A 24,926-nucleotide genomic window follows, 5' to 3' on the forward strand; every position below is an offset into this window, starting at 1 on the left:
ATATTATCCAATTTTTGGTTTGACAACCCAAAAATTGAGATCCAATTTTGTAATGCTTTCTTAGATAGATTTACATTATTGCAATTTATTTTCTTGTCTTGTTATTTCTTTTATTTCAATCTTATTGTTTTCTTTTTTTTTCAAGTTCTTCATTGCATTCAATACTTTTGTTTCAATACTTGTTTTCAATCTTGTCATTTCAATCAAATTTATTTCTAAACCTTCTTTGTCATTTAAATCTCATTTGAAGACATCAAATGAGTGTGACTTGGTGATAAAGTTATTCCATTTTATCTTTTTTCACTTCATGTTTTAATCCCACACCAACTTCAATGTTTTTAATGTTTTTCTCTTCATAACCAACTTGTTTTTCAATATCTTTTTAGATCTAGAACAATGAATAAAAAAAAATTGAAAAAGTTCTTGTTTTTAGTCGTCAACCATTTTTCCTATCTTAAGATTTAGAATGAACTTCAACTCATAAAATAAACTCACCACTAACATCAACTTCACTGGAATGAATAAGAAAAGTTGAATTTTTTTTTGTTTTTAGTCATCAACCATTTTTTTCCATCTTAAGATTTAGGATGAACTTCAACTCATAAAATAAACTCACCACTAACATCAATTTCACTGGACAGCCAAAAATCCTATGTGCGTGGCAGTACTATAGCACCTCCATATAGCAACCTTCTATTGGAATTGCTATTATCAAGACTTGATTGGGGTGATGTTTGACAAGGAAAAATAGGCCTCCACATACCACAACTATATATTAAAGGAGAAACTTAGGTTTTCCCTTTAATTTCTCTTTACTATCAATTTCGCTCTTTGTACTAATTTTTTGGCAAAAAACCCCGTGTTAGTTTACGATTCCCATTTCAATTAACCCGTTTCCCAATAACTCTGACCAAATCTAGGCACGTGAACCATTTTTAGGTGATGTATTGCACATTTGCACCACAAATATATCCACTTTTACATCACCTAAAGGTGGTCTACCTATGTTTTTTTGTGACTGCAAATAGATTGGTTGGATTTGGCCAAGTGGTCTACAGGTGTTTTTTTGTGTCAATATATATATATTGAAAGCCAATTTTCTTACAACCATCTTACAGTCAGTTTCTATTGTTGGATCACGTTGACAGATCTTGAATTAAATGCCCAAATCTAATCTAAATTGAACAAAGCAAGAGTATAATTTTTAGAAAATAGCGTTAATAGAAAAAAAAAATAATCTTACATCTTTAAATTATTTAATCAAAAGATGCAAATGGGTGGGTTTGTGATAAGTTTATTTATAACTTAATCAAGATAGCACTATTGCCACAATTCAAATGTTCCATTTATTACAGAGTCTCGTAATAAGGAGAGATCATTCTGTCCAAATTTGGAGAGATCAAGGCAAATAGAAATTTCTTTGAGAGATCAAGGCAAATAGAAATTTCTTCTCGAAATTGAGGTTGTTGCATGGCCCACAACTGACAAACCACACCAAACCGTATGATCATGTCATCCAACAGCCAATATGAAGTGCCACTAAATTTAGAGAGAATGATCTCTCATTACCCTTTGCCTTTATTATTGTAGTTACGATAAGTTTTCACTTTTTGTTTACTGTGTAGATAATAAAATTGTTAAAATGTTTCAGTTACCAACACCCATGAACGACACTCAGCGGCACAACTTAATGATGAATCCAAAACACTCTAGAACAAACAACAACTGAGGGCCGGTGCGTTTGTTGGATGAAAGGTTTATTAGGATTTTAAAGATATTTAAATGGGCCCAAACGCCGAGAAGGCGTTAGAAATGTTAATCATAGAAGTTAGAAGTGTTAAATGAAGATAAATGTTGAAATTAGTGTTACACTACAGTTCTTTAAATGGGCTGGGAAGAGGAATTTTTTTAGCATGATTCGAGTACGTATATGGCATTGGTAGAAAAGGCTTTGTTACTGCTTGAGGAAATGGATGAGAACGGGTTTACTCATTGTCCATTTGCCTATTGCAGTCTCTTATTGATGCTCTTGAGAAAGCAAAACTTTGCCTAAACCGCGAATGAGTTGTTTCGGGAATTAAAAGAGAACTGTGGCTCTTCAAGCTCTCGGGTATATGCTGTAATGATCAAACACTTTGGAAAATGTGGACACCTGGGTGACGCTGTAGATCTTTTTGAATGAAATGAAGAAACTTGAATGCAGTCTTGATGTTGTTGGGCTGTAGAACGGTCGAGCGAATGAAGCTCCGGTATCTCACCAACAAACTTTAGTGTTCTGAATTTTTTTGAATTTCGATAATTTGTCAATATTTCGGCCCCAAGCCTATATTTCTCACTTTTTTTCTATGTGTACTTATATAAAAGAAATAGATTAGGATTTTGAGACAACCTTTTGAGAGATTCATTTCTTGGATATTGTGAGAGCTCTATTGAGCTAGGGAGTGAGGCTTTTTATTCTTGATTCTTGATATCTCTTGTAAACTCTCAATCTTTGCTATAAAAGAAACTTGGCTCTTGTGTGGATGTAGGTAATATTTACCGAACCACCTAAATTTTTGTGTCTCTTTGCATATTTACTTTCTTATTTGTTGTTTGTTTGCTATGGGTGATGATAAATTAGTAGTTTTGTTTGCTTGAGTTTGTTGTGATAACTACCAAAGTCTTGGGTGGGTGATTTTCTTGGTGTGAGCTCCAAGTTGAAATCATTTAGGATAGAAAGTAACTAGATTGAAGTGTGACTTTCTAGTGAAATCTCCCAACAGATGTGTATGCTTACAATAGTTAGAGGTGGCATGATAGATGAAGCCCATTCTTTGCTTCAAACAATGGAAGAAGAGGGTTCTGTTCCAGATATAAACTCACACAATATCATTTTGTATGGGTTGGCAAGGTCAGGCGGTCCCAATCGAGCAATGGAGATGGTTATGAAGATGAAAAATGCAAACATTAAACCAGACTCTGTATCCTACAACACAGTTCTGGGCTGTCTTAGTCGTGCTGGTATGTTGAGGAGGCTGTGAGGCTGATGAAAGAGATGAGTTCAAGCGGATTTGATTATGATCTTATTACTTACTCGTCGATTTTAGAGGCTGTTGGAAAGATCGACGACATACGCAAAGATTCAGTTCCATAAGGATGACGTGGTATGATACTATGATCTTAATGCTCCTTTGCGTACCTTTGTGTGGCTAATGACTGTTAAGTTGCTTTTCAAATCTCTTGAATGGAACTCTGAGGATGACACTGTTTTTGTCCAAATCGAACCTGCAAAACAGAGATGTTAAGGAGCTACACGTTGAAAGACAACCCCCTTTCGAGAAGCTAAATAGTGTTTCTCTTTCTGATTTTGTTTTTCTTTAAAGAAAAAATCTTCGTCTCTAAAGGGTACCTCTTTACCGTTTTACATAATTAATACACTTCTTGAAGCCCTTTGTGTTTGATTTGCATTCGTTTCATTAAAGTCATTGTACTGATGGAATCTTACATACGTTTTTCTCGAACGTATGATCATTATATGTTCTGTTGGAAGAATTTTAATCGTATCTACTTTTCATATTGATTTATTGTATCAACTTATTACCGGTACTGGTAGAAATTATGTTGGCTCTGAATGTGCCGTTGTGTAAAGTGATAGCAAAAACATTCTGTGCTGATCATGGAACTTTTTTTTTTTTTAATGGTAATTAATCAAGGAACTCAGGTCATTGAAACCGACGAAATTGATGAAATTGATGTTTGACAATGATCAACATGTTTATCCCCTGTTCTGCTTTACATGTAATTACAATAAACCCTTTTATGGAGGTGAGGGAATATTACCCCCAATTCGCATTAACATTCGAAATTATAGTAGGAGCAGAAATTTCATGGCCATTCGAATGCTACACAGATATTACCAAACCGAATACTACACAGATAGATAATCAAACGGAGCACCAATAAAAATTCTCGAAGGAGAGGCATCTTTGAAGTTTGAACCAAAGGAGAGCCAACCTTGCCTTTTTTGTGGTTCGATTACGACATAGTACAAACTATAAAGGAATTGGATCGACAATTGATGATCGAATTCGGTTCTCAGTCTCACTGTCTGGGATGCCAAAGCCATCTCCATATTGGTAAAATATTTCTGCTGTCCTAGTCCCGTTCGTTACCGCCTTTACATAAGCTTCTGGTAAAGGGGATTCAACCCACTGCTCTCTATTCTGCCTCTTCCATGCCTCATTAGCCAAATGCCTCAACTGTTCTCGAGCAACTTGAAAAGAAACACCAGTATCATGCATGTAACACTGGATTGCTTTTGGAACATCCCCTCTTGGTAGCTCATCCTATATCACATGCAACAAGTCATTACTTATAGGAGAACTACTACTCAGTGTGCACAAATATTCTCTGCTTACGTGTCACTGTTGGTTTTGATGCGAGAAAGTTCTATATCTCAAGAAACGAAGGTACTATACAAATCGTTAAGAAAGAGGCATTGAACTCAGCTGATTTAGGATTTAGGGAGTGAACCAAAGGAAGATTATACATAACTTGATAACTAGGGATATCTATTATACGGGTTCCTTACCTCAGAAGTTCCGAAATCATCAACTATTCGAGATGCCATAGAGGCCCAACGGATAAGATCTGGATAATTCTGTAAGTAGTCTAACGCTTCCTTGGTGATTCTGGGAGTCATGGATACGTATACGTGAAAGCTCAATATTGGCCCCCCAACTGAAACACACGCATTGTCTAGATACTCCGCAAGGGTGGCCTTATATCCAGTGTGAAACCACTTCGACTCGAGTAGGTATGATTTGCATTGGTTTACCCACTATAGCAAGCATATAAACGTTAAGTTTGTCAGGGAAAACAGACGATTTCCATAATGGTAAACAGAAGAAGTGAATGGACTAACCTGTTTCCTCAAGTGTGGAAGGATATTAAACCCATGCTCCTTAAGGGCATTATAAGCAAATTCATTAACGGTGTTGTAAAGAGCAAAGAAACACAACTTCATATAGTCTGGAAGTTGTTCCACTGCATTAATATCCCATCTGCATATTGAGTTGAATACGTACGTGTTTTAGAAATTTCCAACAGAAAGAGAACATTGAACAAAAAAGAACATTGTTCCGAACCTTTCAACTGCATGAGTAAAGAGTTTGGCTTCATCATATGTAGCATAAACGTCATAGACATCGTCAATTATGGTTAGCAGAGCATTGACTTTCGTAATTACTTGTCTACAATAACTGTATTGTGGTTCGTCAGTCATTCCGACAGACCATAAGAAGGATTCTGCCAACCTATCTCTTGAGAAGGGCAAGTTCATTACTATGTCTAACTTTTTCCACCACCTACAATAGTAACGACAGAGGAAACATTATAACACGTAAAAGGTTACTGCTCAATAGTACACGCCGTGTCTTCTTGACTTCTTGTGATAGCTCCTTAAATTGTAACTAATGAAGGGTCTTAACTCTTACCTTGACGTTTCAATGAGATCTTTCTGGTAAGTAGCTTGAATCATATTGTAGTCCAACTTCGCAAGTTCAAGCAACGTTGAATTCACGTCCTTTCTTCTTGAGTATGCATCAATATACCAACCATCTAGCCTCTAACCTTGTAATCCGATGATGCAATGGCAAGTCCAAAGCATGAGTTACTAGTTCCGCAAGGTTCGAGTCCGCGTTTCCCTTAACATCCAATAAATGCCTACGGGCAAAGGCGTTGGCCTCATCAAGTATGTCTTCTCCTTCTAAGCCCAGATAAGAAGCCTCAAACAATCTAACCATACCCTTGACATCCTGGCCGAGACTCTCCTTGAAACTGTTTTGGGGGTCCCTAAATATGCTGAAGACATCTGTTTCACCAATTTACAAAAAAGAAAAAGAGAAGCAATTAAAACTAAAAACAGAGGTACGTACATAACAGATGATGATGAGCAATGAAGATTAAAACCTGAGCCAAAGGAGTTGGTTGGTCGTACCTTGAGAGACCTTGAACCCGTGTTGTCTAAGGAGCCTAAAGTACAGAGCTGTAGTTTCAAGACTCTCTTCCATTTTTAGATTCTTTTCGATCAGAAATCCCAAGGCTGTTCGGATGTTCTTTTCGAAAATATATCCTAACCCCAACCTCTGTATGTCATCTATCAGCACAAGCAACGCGAAAGGGCTGCTAGCATCTCGCGCAGGGTCCAGTATGTGTGTCACCTCATCTTTTAGAATGTTGGCCCTCATTCTCCTCAATACATACTCTTCGGCCTGTACAAGACTTGAAAATTAGTTATTTCTTTCTTTCTTCGTGTAAGGACATTTAATTTATTGCATAAAAAGCATTCGATCTGTTATCTGTAAAATGGCGTTGAAGTTCATCTTTTAACAAGTGGACAGGAAAAGAACCATGCTTGCATGCCTGCATGGTGCCTGCTTTGTCACCGAAAAGAACTATACACTAAACGTGATCATGATCACAGGCCTAGTACAACAGAGGAAAGTTATTGTAATTATGCACCATAATTATCTATTCCGATTTAACCAAAGAATTCTAGCTATATATAGGAAGTTTTAGAGTTGTAATGATGACCGTGTAATCATTTTTCAAAGTTTTCAGAAACTGATCATGCTCCCATATGCTGTCTTTATAATTTGCAGATCGCCTCTCAGTTTGAGCAACGACGCCATTCTGGGTAGTAGCTAGACACTTGTGTGGAGAAGTTGTGAATTCAACATTACGAGATTTTTGTGATGGGACTTGCTTTGGAAAGGGAGTGGAGGAGGAAATCTTAGTTGACAAGAAGTTGAGGTGGAGGACTTGGAGAGCCATTTTCAGAGTTACTCTTGCCAAATTATGCTTGTAATTGTAGTACAACAAGCTCGTGCCGGTCCAACTTTATATGCAAAAGAGACAACTAGGTGTCTTTCATTTGGTGTGCTTTTTTTTTTTTGTATATTTAATCAGAGAGATATTTACTATTTGATAAAAAAAAACAAATTCAATAATATATATATACTAGTTGATGCCCGTGCAGTGGCGGAGCCAGGGGGGGCCCAGGGTACGCCCTGGCTCACCCTCAATTTTCGACAAAAAAAAAAAAAGTAGTTGTACTATTTATATAAACTGAAAACACAGCTAACAAAAGTACAAAAGTACATAAAGTTAACGACTCAGCAGTCAGCAGTGTTCAAACAGTATTTAGACTCGCACTTTAGAGTTTAGACTATTACCGACTTACGTGACTCAATAGTATTCATACTTGAATTAGAATTAGACTATGACTCAACAGTATTGAACTTGAACTAAAAACCGACAAAAAAACAAAATAAAAGCACAGCACACCCACCGAAACCAAACAAAAAGAAAAACCCAATACCTTACTCAAGTTTGACTCTTTGCCTAATCAAAAAGTTATACAAAATTACAAAACCCACACCCCACTTACCCACTTTTCCACAATTCCACTTTTCTCTCTGTTATTTTAACTAGCTATTTATAATTTGATTAATTTTTAAAGTTTGCTAGGTAAGCCTAATATTATTAAATTTCTTGTCTTATTTTTTATCTTTTCATGTTAAGTTGATTCCTAAATCATATTTTTTAGTTTTTTTGTATTCTTTTTGTGAATTCATTAAACCACATATTTTTATTTAATTTTATTTTGTGAATATCATAATAATATTGGTGATTTATTTTAATTAGTGCAATTTCAATTAGGTTGATTAATGGTTTATTTTAATTATTTAAACAGATATGTTAAAGTATTTGATCAAAGGAAAGTCGTTGCATTTCAACCTACCCAACCACCTAATAACATAAATAATGTTGCGGTGTTGAAGTAGGATCCTCCTCAAAGCGAAGTCACCAAGAAATTGAGGATGGTGATGTTGAACAACCCACGCCAAAGCGGGTTCAACGTGAAAATCGTGAAGAACTTGACTTGTCTAGTCTTGGGGAGACCCTCGCGAGGAAAAAGATTTGATTATCATCCTAATGATCAAGACTTCGGTGAGAAGAACATATTTGCTTAGGGGTCCTTGCCGCCCTAATCATGTTTTTCCTCCAAGAACAAGAGGTAAGAGAATTCGGACGCTTCGGGGAAGAGTGGTATGAGGAGTTTAGTTGGTTAGAATATAGTATTCACGAGGATGCCGCGTTTTGTCTATATTGTTATCTCTTTAAACCTAATAAGGGGCACAAGGAGGTGGAGATTTTTTTTTTCTCATAGGGGTTTACTAATTGGGAAAGAAAAAAAACCAAATTAAAAGAGCACGTTGGAGGACCAAATAGTGCTCATAATATTGCTTACTGAAGGCAGCACAAGCTTTGTTAAATCAAGCAAAGATATCGAGACATTTCTTCACGCATTAATCGACCAAGTTCGAAGGGATTATCGAATACACCTAACCGCAATAACCGATTGCATTAGGTTTTTTTTGAGACAAGGTTTAGCTTTCCGTGGTCATGATGAATCAGATGAGTTGATCAATAAAGGTAATTTTCTTGAACTTATACGATTTCTGAAGATCATAACGAAGTCATTAAGAAAGTTATTGATAATGCTTCTAAAAATCGAAAAATTGACCTGCCGATATCCAAAGAGATATTGTGAATTCGCTACTGTGGAAACTACAAATGCTATTCTAAAAGATTATGGGAATTCATTGTTTGCTATTTTAGTTGATGAAGCACGTGATATATCAATTAAGGAGCAAATGGCAGTTGTTTTGCGTTATGTCGACAAGAAAGGTTGCGTGATTGAGAGATTTTTTGGAGTTGTGCATGTTAAGGAAACTAGTACAGTAACACTTAAAAAGGCAATCGATGAGTTGTTCTCCAAGCATGGGTTGAGCATATCTAGACTGCGTGGACAAGGGTATGATGGGGCTAGCAATATGCAAGGTGATTTGAATGGCCTAAAAGCACTTGTAATGAAGGAGAATGAATCTGCATTTTATATTCATTGTTTTGCCCATCAGCTTCAGTTAGCCCTTGTAGCAGTTGCAAAGAACCATGAGTCAATCGCTAACCTTTTTAGTATTCTCTCTAATGTGGTAAATACTGTTGGAGCATCATGTAAGCGACGGGATATGTTGCGAGATGCAATGAAGGCTAAAGTTGTTGCAGCGTTACAAAGCGGAGAAATTTCAAGTGGCAAAGGGTTGAATCAAGAGACTAGTCTTAAACGATCCGGGTGACACTAGATGGGGCTCACACTATTATACACTTCTTGGCATGATAACCACTTATGGTTTAGTAGTTGATGTGCTTGATAATGTAGCGGAAAATGGTTCAAGCTCAGAACAAAGAGGTGAGGCTTACGGATTATTGGATTGATCGATCTTTTGAATTTATCTTCAATTTGCATTTGATGAAAGCGATACTAGGAATTAGCAATGATTTGTCAAAGGCTTTGCGTGAGGACCAAGACATTGTCAATGCCATGGCTCTTGTTAAAATAACAAAGGTACGCTTTTTACACAGTGATGAGAGATGATGGGTGGGATAGTCTCCGATTGAAGTTTCTTCACTATGTGCCAAACATGATGTGGTTGTTCCAAATATGGAAGAGAGGTATATGGCTCGAGGGAGGTCTCGACGAAGAGCAGAAGGAAACACCAATTTACATTACTTTCGTGTTGGATTATTCTATCACTGTATTGATTTGCAAATTCAAGAGTTAAATGACCGGTTTAATGAAGCAAACACAGAATTACTTCTTTGTATGGCATGTCTTGATCCTAGTGAATCGTTTGTTGCTTTCGATAAGCAAAAGTTGATCCGTTTTGCTCGACTTTATCCCGATGATTTTTCAGAGATAGATCAGATGGAATTAGCGGATCAGCTTGAGAATTATATCATTGATGTACGTTCCGATACTAAGTTTGGTGAAATAAATGGAATTAGCGGCCTAGCCAAAAAAATGGTTGAGACGAAGAAAGACATTGTGTACCCACTTGTTTATTTGTTGATTAAGTTGGCGTTGATTTTACCTGTTGCTACTGCCACTGTGGAGAGAGCATTTTCTGCTATGAATATCATAAAGAATCGTCTGCGCAATCGGATGGCGGATGAATGGTTGAATGATTGTTTAATAACATACATTGAAAAAGAAGTTTTTGATAGCATTGATACCGAGTTGATCTTACAACGCTTCCAGAAGATGAAAAAGAACGACGAAAAAGAAGGCCGCCGAGGACAACTATGAACAAGTATTTGTTTAGATTTGATTTTTTTTTCTAATACATTAATATATATAATATATATATTTTTATTTTTATTTTTTTGTATGCTTAGTTTTTGTCTGGCTGGCTCACCCTCACTTACTTTCCTGGCTCCGCCACTGTGCCCGTGCCAGACGGTACTCATGACACATTGAACCACTATTAATAATGGCAAATACAATCTAATTTTACCATCAAGAGATCCAACTACAATTGAACCACTACCAATAATAGAAAAACACTGAAAGTTTGTTCCTCCATAAAACTGATGTCCTTGAGTCCAATTCAAGACGGATGTACTCTCACTTGCGAGATTCTGAATCATATGTTTTCGATCACGTTTATCCCACTTACAAATCCTATTATCATCCAAACCCAAAAATATCGATGCCTAAAGGTCCAATTGAGACCCCTTACTATTGTTAGTTATATCACTCATTGTAATATCATTCCCCTCTTTCTCAAACTTTCATTCCAAAACTATCCTTCTCATTTCAATATCAAGCTGATGAAGCCCAGTCGAATGAGAACTAACCTCACTCGTAGTCGAGTTCATATGCAACGTATTAATCTCGGCCCTCATAAGAAGAGTTTTTTTCGGTGTTGAAACCGAATGGCCAAAATATGAACCAAATCTAGAACTCCCATTATCAAACTTCACATAAACACCCTTCCCTTGAATCCCATCACTAAAATTCTTAACAACCTCAACACCAGAACCACCAACCAAAAAACTATTCTCCAAGCACCCAATGCCAAACTCTGTATTCCTCCTCCTTGTGCTGCCTCCTCAAACTCCTCCATCAATTTCTGAGTAGCCTCGCTGACCCACCGCCCAAATCAAAAATCATCCGCCGCCTCCCCTTTTGCCAACCTTATAAAGTCCTTCCCATAAACCTTAACCTTATTAGCCTCATTAGCTACAACCCCTTGAACATTCTCAAACAAATAGTCCTGAAATTTTGTAACAAAGTTTGGATACCAAGAGGTGTTTTTTTGTTTGAGGGCAAAATTTTATATTTCTAGTGAGTGAAAAAAAAATGAGTGCCCAAAAAAAACGAAATTGATGCTGGCCTCTAACTCGAACCCGCGACTTGGTGTGAGAAAAGCCCGTAAAAACGAAGTGGGATTCGTTCCCGTTAATGTCATATTCCAACAATTAAATTCGAACCCTTATCTCGAGGATGATCAGCCTGACAGCAGTCGTTAGATTGTGATAGAAATGATTCAGACTGTCTTTTATTATAATTTTGTCTTGTAGTGGGAAAAAAAAACCCCTATCTTATATATATATATATTTTTGTTATAATTGTGCCGAAATGTACTATTTTTTTTTGCTAAGTGAGCAGTGTTATATTATAAACTAGAAATTGTCAGTGACTTCAATTCGTCACGACGTTTAATTTTAATTTGGTATGTCATTTTAATTTGGTATGTCATTTTAAATGTTAACCCACATATATAGTAATTTAAATTTGATGTACACTACTTGTTTAAATTGTTTTGGCTTCTTCCACCTACTTTGTTCAAATGATTGTGTACAACAAAACACGACATAATTGTTAGCATGCTGTATATCAATCAAATGCTCAAGCTTCCAAACAAAATAGTAATATATATTTCAATTATCTATATCTTCTCTAATAAAATTCATATTTGTAGGGCTACCAACCATAGAAAGTACGTCGACCAGTATTCACAAAAGGTATTCAAAAGTATCCTACACCAAATAAAATAATACAACCGTATAAAGGAAATGATCGACTCTTACGTGAAGCCTAAAATTCGGGATAGAATGAAAGATTTTATTTCCTTAATAGTTGCGAATTAGCACAATTATAGGACCATTAATTATGAATTTGTATCCTATATATTCAAACTTTGATTGTTTTATTCCATTTGAAATCCCATGATTTTACAAAATTTGGAGTCCTAAATTATTTGTATATATATCTTGAGGCATTAAATTAGATTTAGGAGCCCCAATGGGACCTTTTCTTTTGCCAACGGGTCTTTTTTGGTTTGCCAAGAGTGCCCAAGGGAAATCTTATTGAATATTTTATTTCGCGTCAAATAAGACATGATATCTATCAAAAAAAAAAAAAACTCATAAACCAAGCTAGAGTTCACGAATATTATCTTTCCTACCGCTTACATGAACTTCAGTTGATCTATTGTGGTTGATTGCTTCGATCTTCACCAACACAAGTTATGAGTTTTGCATAAAGATTGTGGTGGGTGTTCTAATAACGACAATAATAACATATGTTGTTGTCTCCAGGGATGGACCCAAGAATTTCAGAGAGGGTATTCAAGTAAGAAAATCAACGACCTAAGCTAAAAACAAGTAACAATAAATTTCGTAAAGGGAACTTCATTGATAGTTAGAAAAGGATCTCAAGGACACCAAAATTATAGTAGTAGGTTAAATAGAAAGAGTCCAAATAAGAGACATACGTAAACAAAGTTTTGTGTACCATACACACAAATACATCAACTGCTCAAAACAAATCCTTCTCATGATCTCACATACATAATAAATCAAATATCTTCCAAGTACCACGGCTAGTAAATGATTTTTTGCAACAACCCTTGACATTTTATTTTTTTATTTTCTAAAATTAAAGCATTGCATTATTGCTTCATCGCCGAAAAAAACATACGATTCCAAGGCAATATGATACTTGCGAGAACTTTAATTGAGAATACGAGATGGTTTGATCGAGAACCCAATCCGAGAAAGAGTCCAAATAAAAGAAGAGGTGATTGAGAAATTGAGAAAGACTGGAGATTTGGGAAAACTACAATAAATAGACAAAAAGAAATAGATTCATTGGAGTGAAAGTGTGGACATGTGGGCTTAGGTTACAAATTCCATGATCCAAAATGTTAAAAATATCTTGGTCAACAAATGAGCCAAGTTAAATACAAGACTAATATTTCTAGCCAAAAAAAAAAAAAAAATACAAAATTTTTGTCCCGACAAACTTGAGGACCCTCCTCATACATCACTGGGTCCGTCCCTAGTTATCTCATTTTATTATTTGCCCATCACATGGATTTTGCAATATAAGATGTTATTGCATCATTTCGTTCAAACTTACATTCGGAAAAAAAAAAAAAAAAAAATCAGAAATTGATAGTAGACGAGTGTTTTTTTTAGTAGTTCTACTCGGGCTCCCTTTATAACTCCCTTGGGAGTCCATTTCCTCCTTGACATCAAAATCATTTTCCTTTTTTCCAAAATTCAAAAAACAAACATAGAAACAAATTAATAACAAATAACTTACCTAATTAATAACTAAAACCAAAAATAGTAACAAATAAATATAAAAAAAAAAAAAAACTTACCTATATTTCGACAAACAAATCAAATAATAATAATAATAATAGTAAGCCTTAACACCAAAAAAAACTAAATGAAATCATCATATTTTTTTGACATTTATATGCACCATATATATGAACCATTTGTTCAAGTTAATTAATAGATAGAGAACCATATGATTTTTTTTTTCTCTATTCAAAATTAATATAAACTAAAATAATAAAAAGTAGATGTGACAAGAAATAAGAGAGATTAATTTTCTCATTCTCAATTTGTAGTAATATATATAGGTAAGTTTTTTTGTTATTTATTTATTACTATTTTGGGTTTTAGTTATTTAATTGGGTAGGTTATTAGTTATTTATTTGTTTCTATTTCTATTTTTTTTTTTTTTTTTTTTGGAAAGAAAATTATTATTTGTATGCCACGTAATATGGAGTCCCTACTCCCTAAGGAGTTATTAAGAGAGTCTAAATAGATTTTTTTTTTTTTTCCCCTATTTGCCCATCACATAGATTTTTGCAATCTAAAATGTTGCATTCTTAATTGAATTGTGGCATTGTACTACGGATTTGAATAAAGTTAAAACATTGAAAACTAAGGGAAGGACTACCTACAGACCCCGAATCTCTCAAGGCAACCCCCATTTTTTCTCAAAGCAAACCCCAAACTTAAAATTGTCTTTGGGCACACTCCCCCTATGGTCCTTAAATTTTGACAAAATATTTCGGTCCCAGCTTACTGAAGGTCATAATGTTAGCTCTATTACACGGACACGGACGTCAAATATTAGCCCATAAATATCATTTTTTATGTTCAATTTCAAAATTCAAATTCAATTCTTTTGTGGGAAATTTTAGTTTGAACTTTATCTCTCCCTCCAAAGTCAAAAGCTCTACAATGCTAAAAGTTAAACAAAATATGAACCCAGGCCACAAAACACTATACCAAAACAAGGGGTTAGAGATTTCACCAAAATTTAAAATCCAATTTAAAATTTAAAATTTTGGGCAAGAAATTTCAATTCAAATTTTGTGTTTTGAATTTCAATTTGGTTTTGTGTTATCACTAACTCCAAAGACAAACCAGATTCATGTTTTCATATTGTATTGAACATGAAATAAAAAATAAAAACCAAAGCACCAAAACATTGGGTTCGAAATTTCACTGAAATTTAAAATTTTGAGCGAGAAATTTCATTTTAAATTTCATACCTCTAACTATAAACTCAAAGGGGCATATTCAATATTTCATATGAAACAAAAAAGAAGCCTACAAATCAATTGACCAAAAAATTTGAATCAAAGTTTTCCTTCACTATTTGTTCTGAACCCAAAACCCAAAACTGAGTCGTGTATTTAAATTCCAAAAATAATTTTGTTAGCCAAAATTCAATAATAAATTTTGAAATAAAGAAAAAATGTTATTCAAATTCAATTCATTCACATCTCTATAAAGTACAAAACCTTACCTATAAATGAAGTAGTCTAGTTTGAAATATCTCAAAGTTTGTTTTTGATGTGGTTCATCTTAGATTGTTTAGAGTTTGAATGTTGGGAGTTGAATAAAGGAATGTAGACTCTTAGTTTAAAACTTGTTTTAGTTTTTAGTTTATGAAGAATATTGAAAACTTAAGTTGTTTTGAAGATTAAAATGACACAAACATTGAAAGGAATGATTGAAATGAAAGATTGGAATAAGAACAACAAAAAGAAGATTGATTGATTGAATAACAAAGCAAAATAACAAGATTAAAATGAAGAACAATAAAGTAAAATGACTTGAAAATATAAAAGACTAGAAATTAAATCATACATGACACTAAATTAAGTCTAGGTGCATTCTCTCTCCCTAGCTTTTAGATTATATACCCCTACTTTATGTCTTTTACTGATTTGCCTTTCTCCATTACAATTGAGACACCTCACACTTCACTTTATGCTTTTGTTTTTGCTTTTTGATTTCTTCTTGATCAAGATAGGTTTTAGAGAATGTCATATTTTGATATAAGGACCTCCATCTCTGATCTTCTGAGTTGATCAGGGCTTTGACCTTTGACTTTGATCTTTAACCTTGACTTTTTTATAGCAGCTTCTGGTATTTATAATAAACGTGATTAAGGCTCCTTTTGGTGCTAAGACGCAGCTTTTATGATAAGTGGTCTAAATTTCTCTGTAACTTGAAAAGGGAAATAAAAGTTATGAGTTGTATTTTCATTAAACGTAAGAAGGGTTGTAATACAGTAATATAAAGGTAATAAAACGCACATTTGGGAGCTAATCACCACCCCCAAATAGCATTTTATTGGTCCTCAAGCAAGGATGAGAGAAAAAACTAAGATCACAAATGAGTGATTTATTATAAGTTCTACTAATCTCGTTTCGCAGAGTGCGATTGCATTGACCATATGCAACAAGGCTGTTTCGACCCCCACCTACGTGGCAAACGTCCATTAGTAGGGGTCTCTATTTTATTCATTTAATCAACAGGGCTAAAGCCCAATTCGCAGTATCATGGATCAATGTACAAGCCCATTAACTCATGTGTCTAAGGCTGAACCTTAGCCACATGGCTTGCCACTAATGTACATTGATTTATGTCCAGATTCATTTCTTATCAAAGAGATAGTTATCAGTTGACAGTTATACTCTATCACAATTACTCAAGATACAAGATTACTTGAGCTACAAGGACTCTCTACTATACCTCTATAAATACCAAACTATCTTTCATAAGGAACTACGTGGAAACTTGATCCCTAGAGAATAGATCTTGGGTGCGTGGCACCACTATTTGGTTGGTTTCATCTCCCCAACATCAAATTCCTCTGTTTCTTAGTGCTCGTTAAAGATTGCATTGCTCTCGTTGTGTTGAAGCGGTTTATTGCGAAACATAATTGGCGTCGCGTGGGAAAAAGAATTCATTATCACGTGAAACAATCAAGATGGTAAGCACGAAGTAGACCAAATAGTCAACATATTCCTCCTACTAACAAGAATCGCGAACCCTCGAAATTCAAATCGGCCGATGCATGAACCGTTGAACAATCAAGTTGCTCCTAGTAGTAGGATCAATTCTCAACATCCGATCAGTAGCGGTCAACCGCCACCGCCTCCGCCTCCAGAAAAGGCGGTACAAGTGTCGCCACCCCTTAACACCTTGCAACAAGAAAATCGACAAGTCGGTAATCCTCCATGCGGTCCGCCATCCGTCGTCCATGTCGATCCTTCGGTTGACATGGATATGGACGTGGACATTACTCTCACACCAACTAGCGGAAAAGGTGATAGTAACGACCAATTCACCCCTAATACGGTTGAAGCCGGGGGAGTTCTGACGAGTCAAAAATTTAAACAGAATTTGAGAAGGAAGGCGGCAAAGAGGCAAAGGCGGTGGACGGACGTTGCAAATTCAACAACATCAAGGCGACCACGAAGGGGGACGCAGCCATTCCGGTGTATGGGACCGTCTTGACGATCCACTTCGTCCCTCGAAGCGTGCTATTTCTCAAGCACAATCAACCGATTGCACGCTCAGGAGTAATGACCCTATTACCCGTACTTATGGGGAGAATCGGATTGGCGGGGATAACTACTACCCTAGACATGTCCGATCTCAAAGGGAAGATTTACCTCGAGAAGCAATTTCGGGGAAGACCGCCATCCGAGACATGTCAACATGACTGGGAAGGCGGGCATCGCAACAAAAGCAACAAAATATGGAGTGGTATAATTATTCCGACCACCCGCCAAGGGTGACTACCGCCTAGACAGTCGGGTTCTGAGGGATAGACAAAGACAATCACCGGTCGGAGCCGATCATCGTGGTACCGCGCCAAAGATCTCTAACTCCAATAAGAGATAATGGAAGGTATCCTTCTCCACATGGGCACGACCGGGGGCGTCTAGTTGTTCGAGCCAATACTTTAACTCTAACAGAACAACAGCTGAAAGAGTTGATTGCAAAAGAACTTAACGATAGAGAGTCAAGGGATGTAAGAATGAAAAACATGACAGTCAATGATGGAGTACTTGACAAGTTTTCGCTCGACATTCAAGAAGCTTACCACCATCCCGGCTTCAAACAACCCGATTTTGAACTTTATGATGAGTCGGAAGGAGATCCTGGCTTGCATGTTCTATCGTTCAAAAATAAGTTGGTGTTGTGGGGTGGGGATGATCCGCTCATATGTAAGCTCTTTCCATCGACTCTAAAGGGAGAAGCATTACGCTGGTTTAGTGAGTTGCCTTCAAGATCAATTCACCAATTCAATGAACTAGAAAATCGGTTTGTTAATCGTTTCGCCACAATTGCAAGGCGCCAAAGGATGTCGACTCGCTTTTAAACATCAAGCAACAACGCGTGGCCGAAGTTACGTACTTTTGTTACTAGGTTCGAAAGGCGCAGCAGATGTTCGAAGTTTTCGATGGGATGCTTCTTTTAAGCCTTTAAAGAAGCATTATATTATGAAAGAGGCGAAGTTCGAACTTCATTGTAAGGGATCTTTACCACTCTCTAATTAAAGATGTCCCTAAAACTCGATACGATCCGTATGTTGGGGCTGAACAACACATCCGTGATCGAGGGAGAACCTATCGGGAAAAGAAAAGCAAGGGACAAAGATATTCGAGTAAAGATTTTTCCGAAAGCAAAAATTTTTAAGCAAAAAGGACGATCAGATCAACAACATAACGATGGAAAGAATGACAATTAGAAGCAAGTCAATTTCAATCGTGATGGAAAAACTCTACCTGAGCTAAAACTGACCCCGCTCAATGCCAAGTACTCTGTTATATATGAGAAGTTGAAAAGTGGGAATCTTCTTTCCCCGCCGTATCCACTTTTAGAAGATACCAAAGCGACAAGGGACAAAGCCTTGTGGTGTAAATTTCATAATGACTATGGCCATGAGACAGAACTTTGTCGCTCTCTCCGGGGTCGGATTCAGAAATTAGTGGAGAAAGGACTTTTGAACGAATATCTTCTGAAAAACTCTCAACAGTGATTCTTTGCAACTTATGAGCATGTCATTAATGTCTCCCATTCTCATGTTGAGTCTCTTTCCAAAAGTCGAGTAAGAATCAAAAGCGTTTGAAAGTTAGTTATGTTGGTGAATTTAATCATTATCAACAAAGTCGATTTTGTCAAAGGAATCCGGACCGAGACTTTTGAAGAAGAGCCCCTCCAAATTCGATGATGATCTCCGTGGTGTATATCACCCTCACTATGACGCAGTTATAATTTCGTGTCTATAGGTGCTTCTCGTGTTCAACGGGTAATGATCGACCACAGGGGGCCTTCTAGCGTCATTTTCGGTGGATGTTATTCTCGGATGCAACGCGAGGGTATGATCATCGCCGAAGACAATCCTATCATCGGTTTTGATGGGACAACATTTTCAGCGGTTGGAAGAATTACCTTACCAATCAAATTAATGAACAAAGAAGTTGAGCTCGATTTCTTATTGATGGATGTCGATCCCACTATAACGCAATTTTGGGGCGAGATTGGATACATTCCATGGGGCTGTAGAGTCTCCACATTTCATCGATGTGTCAAGTTCCCATTCTCTCGGGCATATTTGCAAGGTTAAGTAGTGACCGGTATCGCCCATTCCTATCATGACAAAGCAATGGATGACTATAAAAATCTGAAGTTCGAGGTAATACGATCCTTGCAAGTGCCCCGCCTTTAAGTTACATTCTATTACCAAGCGTGCCCTCCATCTATAATATTGAGACTCATGTGCAAGGGCGACGCCGGTGGATCGACTTTTGGAAGTACAAGTAGGAGATTCAGCAGAAGAAACCACTTTATTTCATTTGAACTTTCGAGCATAGAACAACAAGAGTTGGTTTCCCTTTTACAGCTAAATAAGCGTATCTTCGCTTGGAAAATTGAGGAAATGCCGGGAATCGACCCTTCTGTTGCCTGTCATAAACTTGACATTGATCCAAGTTTCAGGCCAGTTCGCCAAAAACCAAGGAGAATGGCACCTGATCGGAAGCTCAAAGTTAAAGAGGAGATTGATAAGCTACTTGCGGTTAACTTTATCCGGCAAGTTACTTACCCAAAATGGCTTGCTAATGTCGTCGCAGTGCCAAAAAAGAACGGACAAATCAGAATTTGTATTGACTTTACAAACCTTAACGCAGCTTGTCCGATTCATCCGTATCCATTGCCACGAATTTCCGAACTAGTGGATGCCACTTCGGGATTTCAACGCTTATCTTTCATGGATGCTTCTTCAGGATACTACCAGATCTCTTTGAATGTTGATGACCAAGAGTTCACCGCTTTCATTACCGACCAAGGCATTTTCGCGCTATTAATGTTATGCCTTTTGGTTTGAAAAATGCGGGTGCAACCTACCAAAAGCTTATCAATACAATTTTTCCGATCCGTTGGGAATAATAATGGAGGCTTATATCGATGATATAGTCGTGAAATCAAAGCTTACATTGGTGATCATCTTTCCGATCTTCAACTTGTTTTGATAGGCTTAACAAAGTATAACATGAGACTCAATCCCACGAAATGTTCTTTTGGCCCTCTTCCGGAAAGTTTTTGGGATACCTCATGACTCGTAGAGGTATCGAGGCTAATCCCCGATCGATACGTGCGTTATTGATATGCCATCACAAAAAATAAGAAGGAAATTCAACGGCTTCTTGGTCGTACCGGCCGCTCTTCATAGATTTATTTCTAAATATTCGATCGTTGTCATCCCTTCTTCCGGACTTTAAAGGGGGGCAACTTGGAACATTAATTGTGAGATGGCATTACAACAGGTGAAGAAATACTTGGTCGATCCTCCTATATTGACAAGTCCTTCAACGGGTCAACCGATTGGCATGTACCTAGCAGCTACAACTCAGTCGTTAGTCTTTGTTCTTTTCGTCGATGATGGTAGACCCGTCTTTTTATCGAAGAAGGCGTTAACCGGAGTTGAGTCTCGTTATTCAAAGATGGAAAAAATGGCACTTGCATTGGTTCATGCCATTTCGTCGGTTAAAACCATACTTCAGGGAAGGTTGGTCGAGTTTATACTGAGTATCCCTTACGCAAGATCTTTCGTAATGCACAAGAATCAAGCAGATTAGCCGAATGGGAAAGTTATCTTAGTGCATATAGCATTGTCTTTGAAAGTCGTACTGCTGAAAAAGGACATGCTTTAGCTTTTTTGATAGCTGATTTTCCGATTGATGATTCTCCTATTGACGATTTCTTGCCAAGAAGAATCTATGGAAGACATTCTGCCACCAATAACCGGGGCGACGACCAACTTACAAAACGCAATTCCTAATCCAATTGACCTATGGATTGTTTATTCGGATGGCTCCCATAATAAATCTGGTCCGGAATTGGATCGTTTTTTTGTTAAACTGGCGGAGAGAAGATTGAGAAAATCAATGCGACTTGGCTTCGCCGCTTCAAATAACGGCCGAGTATGAGGCTGCCGTTTGTGCCTTGAGAACAACTTTAAACTGGGGCGAAAGCTCCGGTTATACACGGATTTCGCCTTGTAGCCAATCGGTTTGGCGGGTCTTTTGAAGCAAGAGATGACCGTATGGCGGCTTATCTTGGTTTGATACATAGCCTTGCTTTCGACAATTTGATAGCATCTCTATCACTCAAAGACGAAATGACATACGTCATGCCGATTCATTGGCTTATCTCTCGTCGCCGTTAGAAGCGAAGAGTCAAGATACATCAACGTGGAGTTCGAAAAGAGCCAAGCATTGACTTTACCGACAAAGAATTGCATGACTTGTATGTACATGAAAGCAATTACTTGTTTTGTTTATACGCTGAATAAATAAATACGACCCGCGTATAATCGCACCAATCATGACTTCGGAAGCGGAAAAGGGAGATGGAAAATTCACAACATGACCATATTTTGGATCTTCCATTAGAATCGTAGATCCATTTGTTCCTCCCCGAATTAAGCTCGAAACAGATAGTGAGTTGGTACATGAAGCGGATGATAGTCCCGAAGTTCCCCGATATGATACTATCGGGCCGATGATAATCTCCGATCGCAAGATTGGCGTCTATCTTATATAGACTACTTGCAAGTTTCCTCACTTCGCCGGAACCAAAACTCATTGAAAGAATCAAACGCGCGATGCATGGAAGTTTTGGTGATATCATCATTCTTGACGGAAGTTTGCACTTATATCGCGAAAGGCTGGGACTTTAACCCTATGTTGCGATGCCTCTCAAAACAGGAAGGACTTCAAGTTTTGGAAGAGATTCACTCCGGCTTTCACGGAAGCCACTCCAAAGGGCGAAGTTTAGCTCATAAGGCTATAAACGGGGCTATTGGTGGCGAGATGCAAAAGGATGCAAAACACCTATCGAGAGGTGTGAGCCATGCCAAAAGCACGATAATATGAGTAAACTACACATTCTTGAAGTTGCATCCCATGCTAAGCCCGTGGCCATTTGCCAAATGGGGCTTAGACATTATTGGTCCTTTACCTAAAGCTCCAGGTAGTATTCGATTCCTTCTTGTGGCAACCGATTACTTTACCAAATGGGTAGAAGCAAAGCCTTTGGTCCAAATCCATGCTTCCAATGTCAAAATGTTTTTGTGGAGAAATATTGTTTGTCGTTTCGGCATCCCTGCGGCACTTGTATCAGATAATGGTAAACAATTTGATCAAGAAATTCGTCGATTCCTGCTGCTAATTTGAAGATACGGCATAACTTCTCCGCACCTTATCATCCGCAAGCCAATGGGCAGGCCGAAGCCACCAACAAGGTGATTTTGGCCAACCTGAAGAGGCGTTTGACTGGCGCCAAAGGAAATTGGGTCAAGGAGTTACCAGCTGTCTTGTGGGCTTATAGGACAACGCCAAAGTATTCAACTGCATTATCACCTTTTAACCTTGCATATGGTCTTTCAAGCGGTCTTACCTACTGAACTGATTTCCAAAGACATCTCGGTCGATTCGCGGTTGAAACAGTTCCAATGACACTACTTTGGCTAAGTCCAAAAGCTCTTATTGATGAGGTTCGCTCGAGGGACTACAACAGCTTATTAAGTATCAAGCTGACATGAAACGGAACTACGACAAGAAGATCCGTCCTAAGTCTTTTGCTCCTGAAGACTGGGTTCTTTGTAGAAACCCAAAGCTTATAGAATCAGGAAAGTTTGGGGAAAATTGGCAAGGACCTTACATCATAGATCGTCCAAACATCTAAGGGGTCATATTTCCTCCCGTCTTTTTACGGAAGAATAATAGAGAAGCCATGGAATGCTTACCACCTTCGCAAGTTTTACCGTTAGGAAATTTTTTGCAATTTTACATTACTCCATCAATAACAAATCTATCCGTCTATGTAGTTCGTTCTATGTTATCCATCAATAAAGGCATTCAACTTCCATTCTCTTAGTTTGGTTGTCATTTTACATTTCTCTATTAGATGCGTACTTTTACTTTAAACAATGTCATTCATTAACGTTCATTCTACGGAGTTCATTCATATTATGCCTTTTTCGGTCAAAGTAAAGTCGCATTCATGCCTTGACGGAAACCGAGTCAATAAGATGGTTATTCTTGCTCGAACAATTATTGCAATATCCCACAATACAATATCCGTGCTAATTCCACTACTAAGGCAATGGCGTTGTGTTTTAGTTTGGTCCGGTGCACACGGTGGCGACTTTGAACTGGACAACTCCAACAGTTGTCGCCGCGTGCTTCACGCTCGGGTACAAATATTTTAACACCTGAATAGCTAGGTTCATAGAGGACGATCATGTCCCCTTTACCTTTCAATAACATTCTCCAATGGTTCTATATTGGGAGGTTTTTCTCTCTACATGGGGGTCTCTCGTTCTTTTACATTCATAAATCATCAACACTAAGTTTTATACAGGTATGTTATCTGACATCACAATGATATTCAATAGCCAACACATACTTTATTTTTATTTTCATAAAAAGAATTTTTAGTTCTACGATATTACATACTCGCAATCACATGATCGTTGATTTGGGAAAATCCAATGGTTTCTTCCCAACTTTTCGCATATACAACTCGTACAAATCCTTGTAATTCATCTTCTCACGTTCTAGTTCATCGCCCGTTTCTATTAAAGTCTCTGTCGGTTGTCTTTACGGACGATTCACGATTGTGCCATTTGCCGCGTGATCTTGGCGAGCCGCTCGTTTAAATCTGTCATTCGCTTGTTATTTTTCTCTACCCTCTTTTTGCGCCGCGTTTAAGTTTCGATCTTTGGTCGCCACGAGTGACTTAAATTCTATCACATCTGCTTTTAAGTGTTTATGTTCCTCCATTATATCACAGGCTTTCCCAAATTCTTGATGACGATCTCTCCCTCTGCTTCTTCCGTCCCATTTCGGTTAAGCTTTTGTTTTCATCTTCTAACTCTCGATGGTTCCGCTTTTACGGCTTTGTTTGCCTCTTCCAATTTTTGGTTGAGTATCTTCACTTTTCTATTTCTTCTAAGGCATTGACTTCATTCGAACGATATTTTTCTTCGCGACTGTTTCATGAATTTCTTTTGCCCGTACTACCGCCGTTTTAACCTGCGGCAAAAAATATATCTAATTTCATCAATCTTTCAAACTTAAACACAAGTTTGCAATAACTGATAAAAAAATAATAATAATAAATAAAAAAATACTATCATACCTGTTTTATACTATCGAAAATCATTGACACTGCTCTGTCATATTCTCCGATGTTCTCCGTATTCTGGTCACATTTTTGATATTTTTCGAGCCCTTCCATTGGCGTAATCCCGGACGATCCCTTCACTTCGTCTTCCAAACTTGCACATCTCTGCTTCATCTACCAATTTCATCGGATTAGTGTTGGACACAAATTTCTTTACCATCCTAACGCAATAGTAAAAATCAACGGTCAACTTACCATTAATAGATTCTGTGGTTTTCCTCCATGAGTAATATTACCCCTGACGCCACTTGCCAGTGGTTGTTGGATTCTTTGCTCTTGCATTTTGCTTTGCCGTTTGTTTTCTTTCACCGACTTTGTGTTCTTCGCTGCACTATCTTTTGTAAGTATCACTATTTCGTTCTTTTCTCCGCCATTCTTTTCCTGATATACCAAACCAGAACGAGATATTATATTTCACCACACTTTACATATCTATGTTTTCTACGCTACATACCTTTTCCTCTTGATGTTGCGTATGTATTATATTTCGTCTGGGATGTTTGGTGCATTGTAGTCTCGTCCCTCGAGGCATCATACATTGTAACGTTGGTTGTCTCTCTTGGTCTCCGTTCGCCCGTTTTCTTGTGGCACATCTTCTTTTGTACAATTCACTTTTTTTGCTTGGCAAACTCAGCACTAGTTCTCGCTGTGTTAACTCCGTTCCATCTTCTTTT

At 37.4% G+C, this 24,926-nt stretch overlaps 1 protein-coding gene, 1 long non-coding RNA gene and 1 pseudogene across 2 annotated transcripts; 1 reads left to right on the plus strand and 2 right to left on the minus strand.

The window, feature by feature from the left end:
• Window positions 1-2,815: 2,815 nt before the first annotated feature.
• On the minus strand, window positions 2,816-6,870 carry LOC147522681 (terpene synthase 10-like). The gene is made up of 8 exons (XM_086568267.1): window positions 6,574-6,870; window positions 5,978-6,251; window positions 5,592-5,851; window positions 5,475-5,530; window positions 5,127-5,345; window positions 4,904-5,042; window positions 4,571-4,819; window positions 2,816-4,325 (listed from the first exon to the last, which is right to left on the minus strand). The coding sequence occupies exons 1-8, from the start codon at window positions 6,811-6,813 to the stop codon at window positions 4,032-4,034; spliced, it is 1,731 nt and encodes a 576-aa protein (XP_086424393.1). The 5' UTR covers window positions 6,814-6,870; the 3' UTR covers window positions 2,816-4,031.
• A 1,829-nt stretch (window positions 6,871-8,699) lies between these two features.
• Window positions 8,700-10,324, plus strand: LOC147522682 (uncharacterized; annotated as a pseudogene).
• A 13,730-nt stretch (window positions 10,325-24,054) lies between these two features.
• Window positions 24,055-24,611, minus strand: LOC147522683 (uncharacterized). Its single transcript, XR_015195505.1, has 3 exons — window positions 24,448-24,611; window positions 24,208-24,366; window positions 24,055-24,101 (listed from the first exon to the last, which is right to left on the minus strand). It is a non-coding gene; the product is annotated as an uncharacterized LOC147522683 (long non-coding RNA).
• Window positions 24,612-24,926: the final 315 nt, after the last annotated feature.

This window comes from Coptis chinensis, chromosome 1 (assembly GCF_015680905.1).
Source record: "Coptis chinensis isolate HL-2020 chromosome 1, ASM1568090v1, whole genome shotgun sequence".
NCBI lineage: Eukaryota > Viridiplantae > Streptophyta > Magnoliopsida > Ranunculales > Ranunculaceae > Coptis > Coptis chinensis.

Coding starts and splice junctions, on each gene's coding strand:
- LOC147522681 (XM_086568267.1), bottom strand. CDS start 6,813: ATGGCTCTCCAAGTCCTCCACCTCAACTTCTTGTCAACTAAGATTTCC. Junction 6,252..6,573: donor CTTTGAAAAATGATTACACG/GTCATCATTACA, acceptor AGTCTTGTACAG/GCCGAAGAGTATGTATTGAG. Junction 5,043..5,126: donor TTTACTCATGCAGTTGAAAG/GTTCGGAACAAT, acceptor CTCAATATGCAG/ATGGGATATTAATGCAGTGG.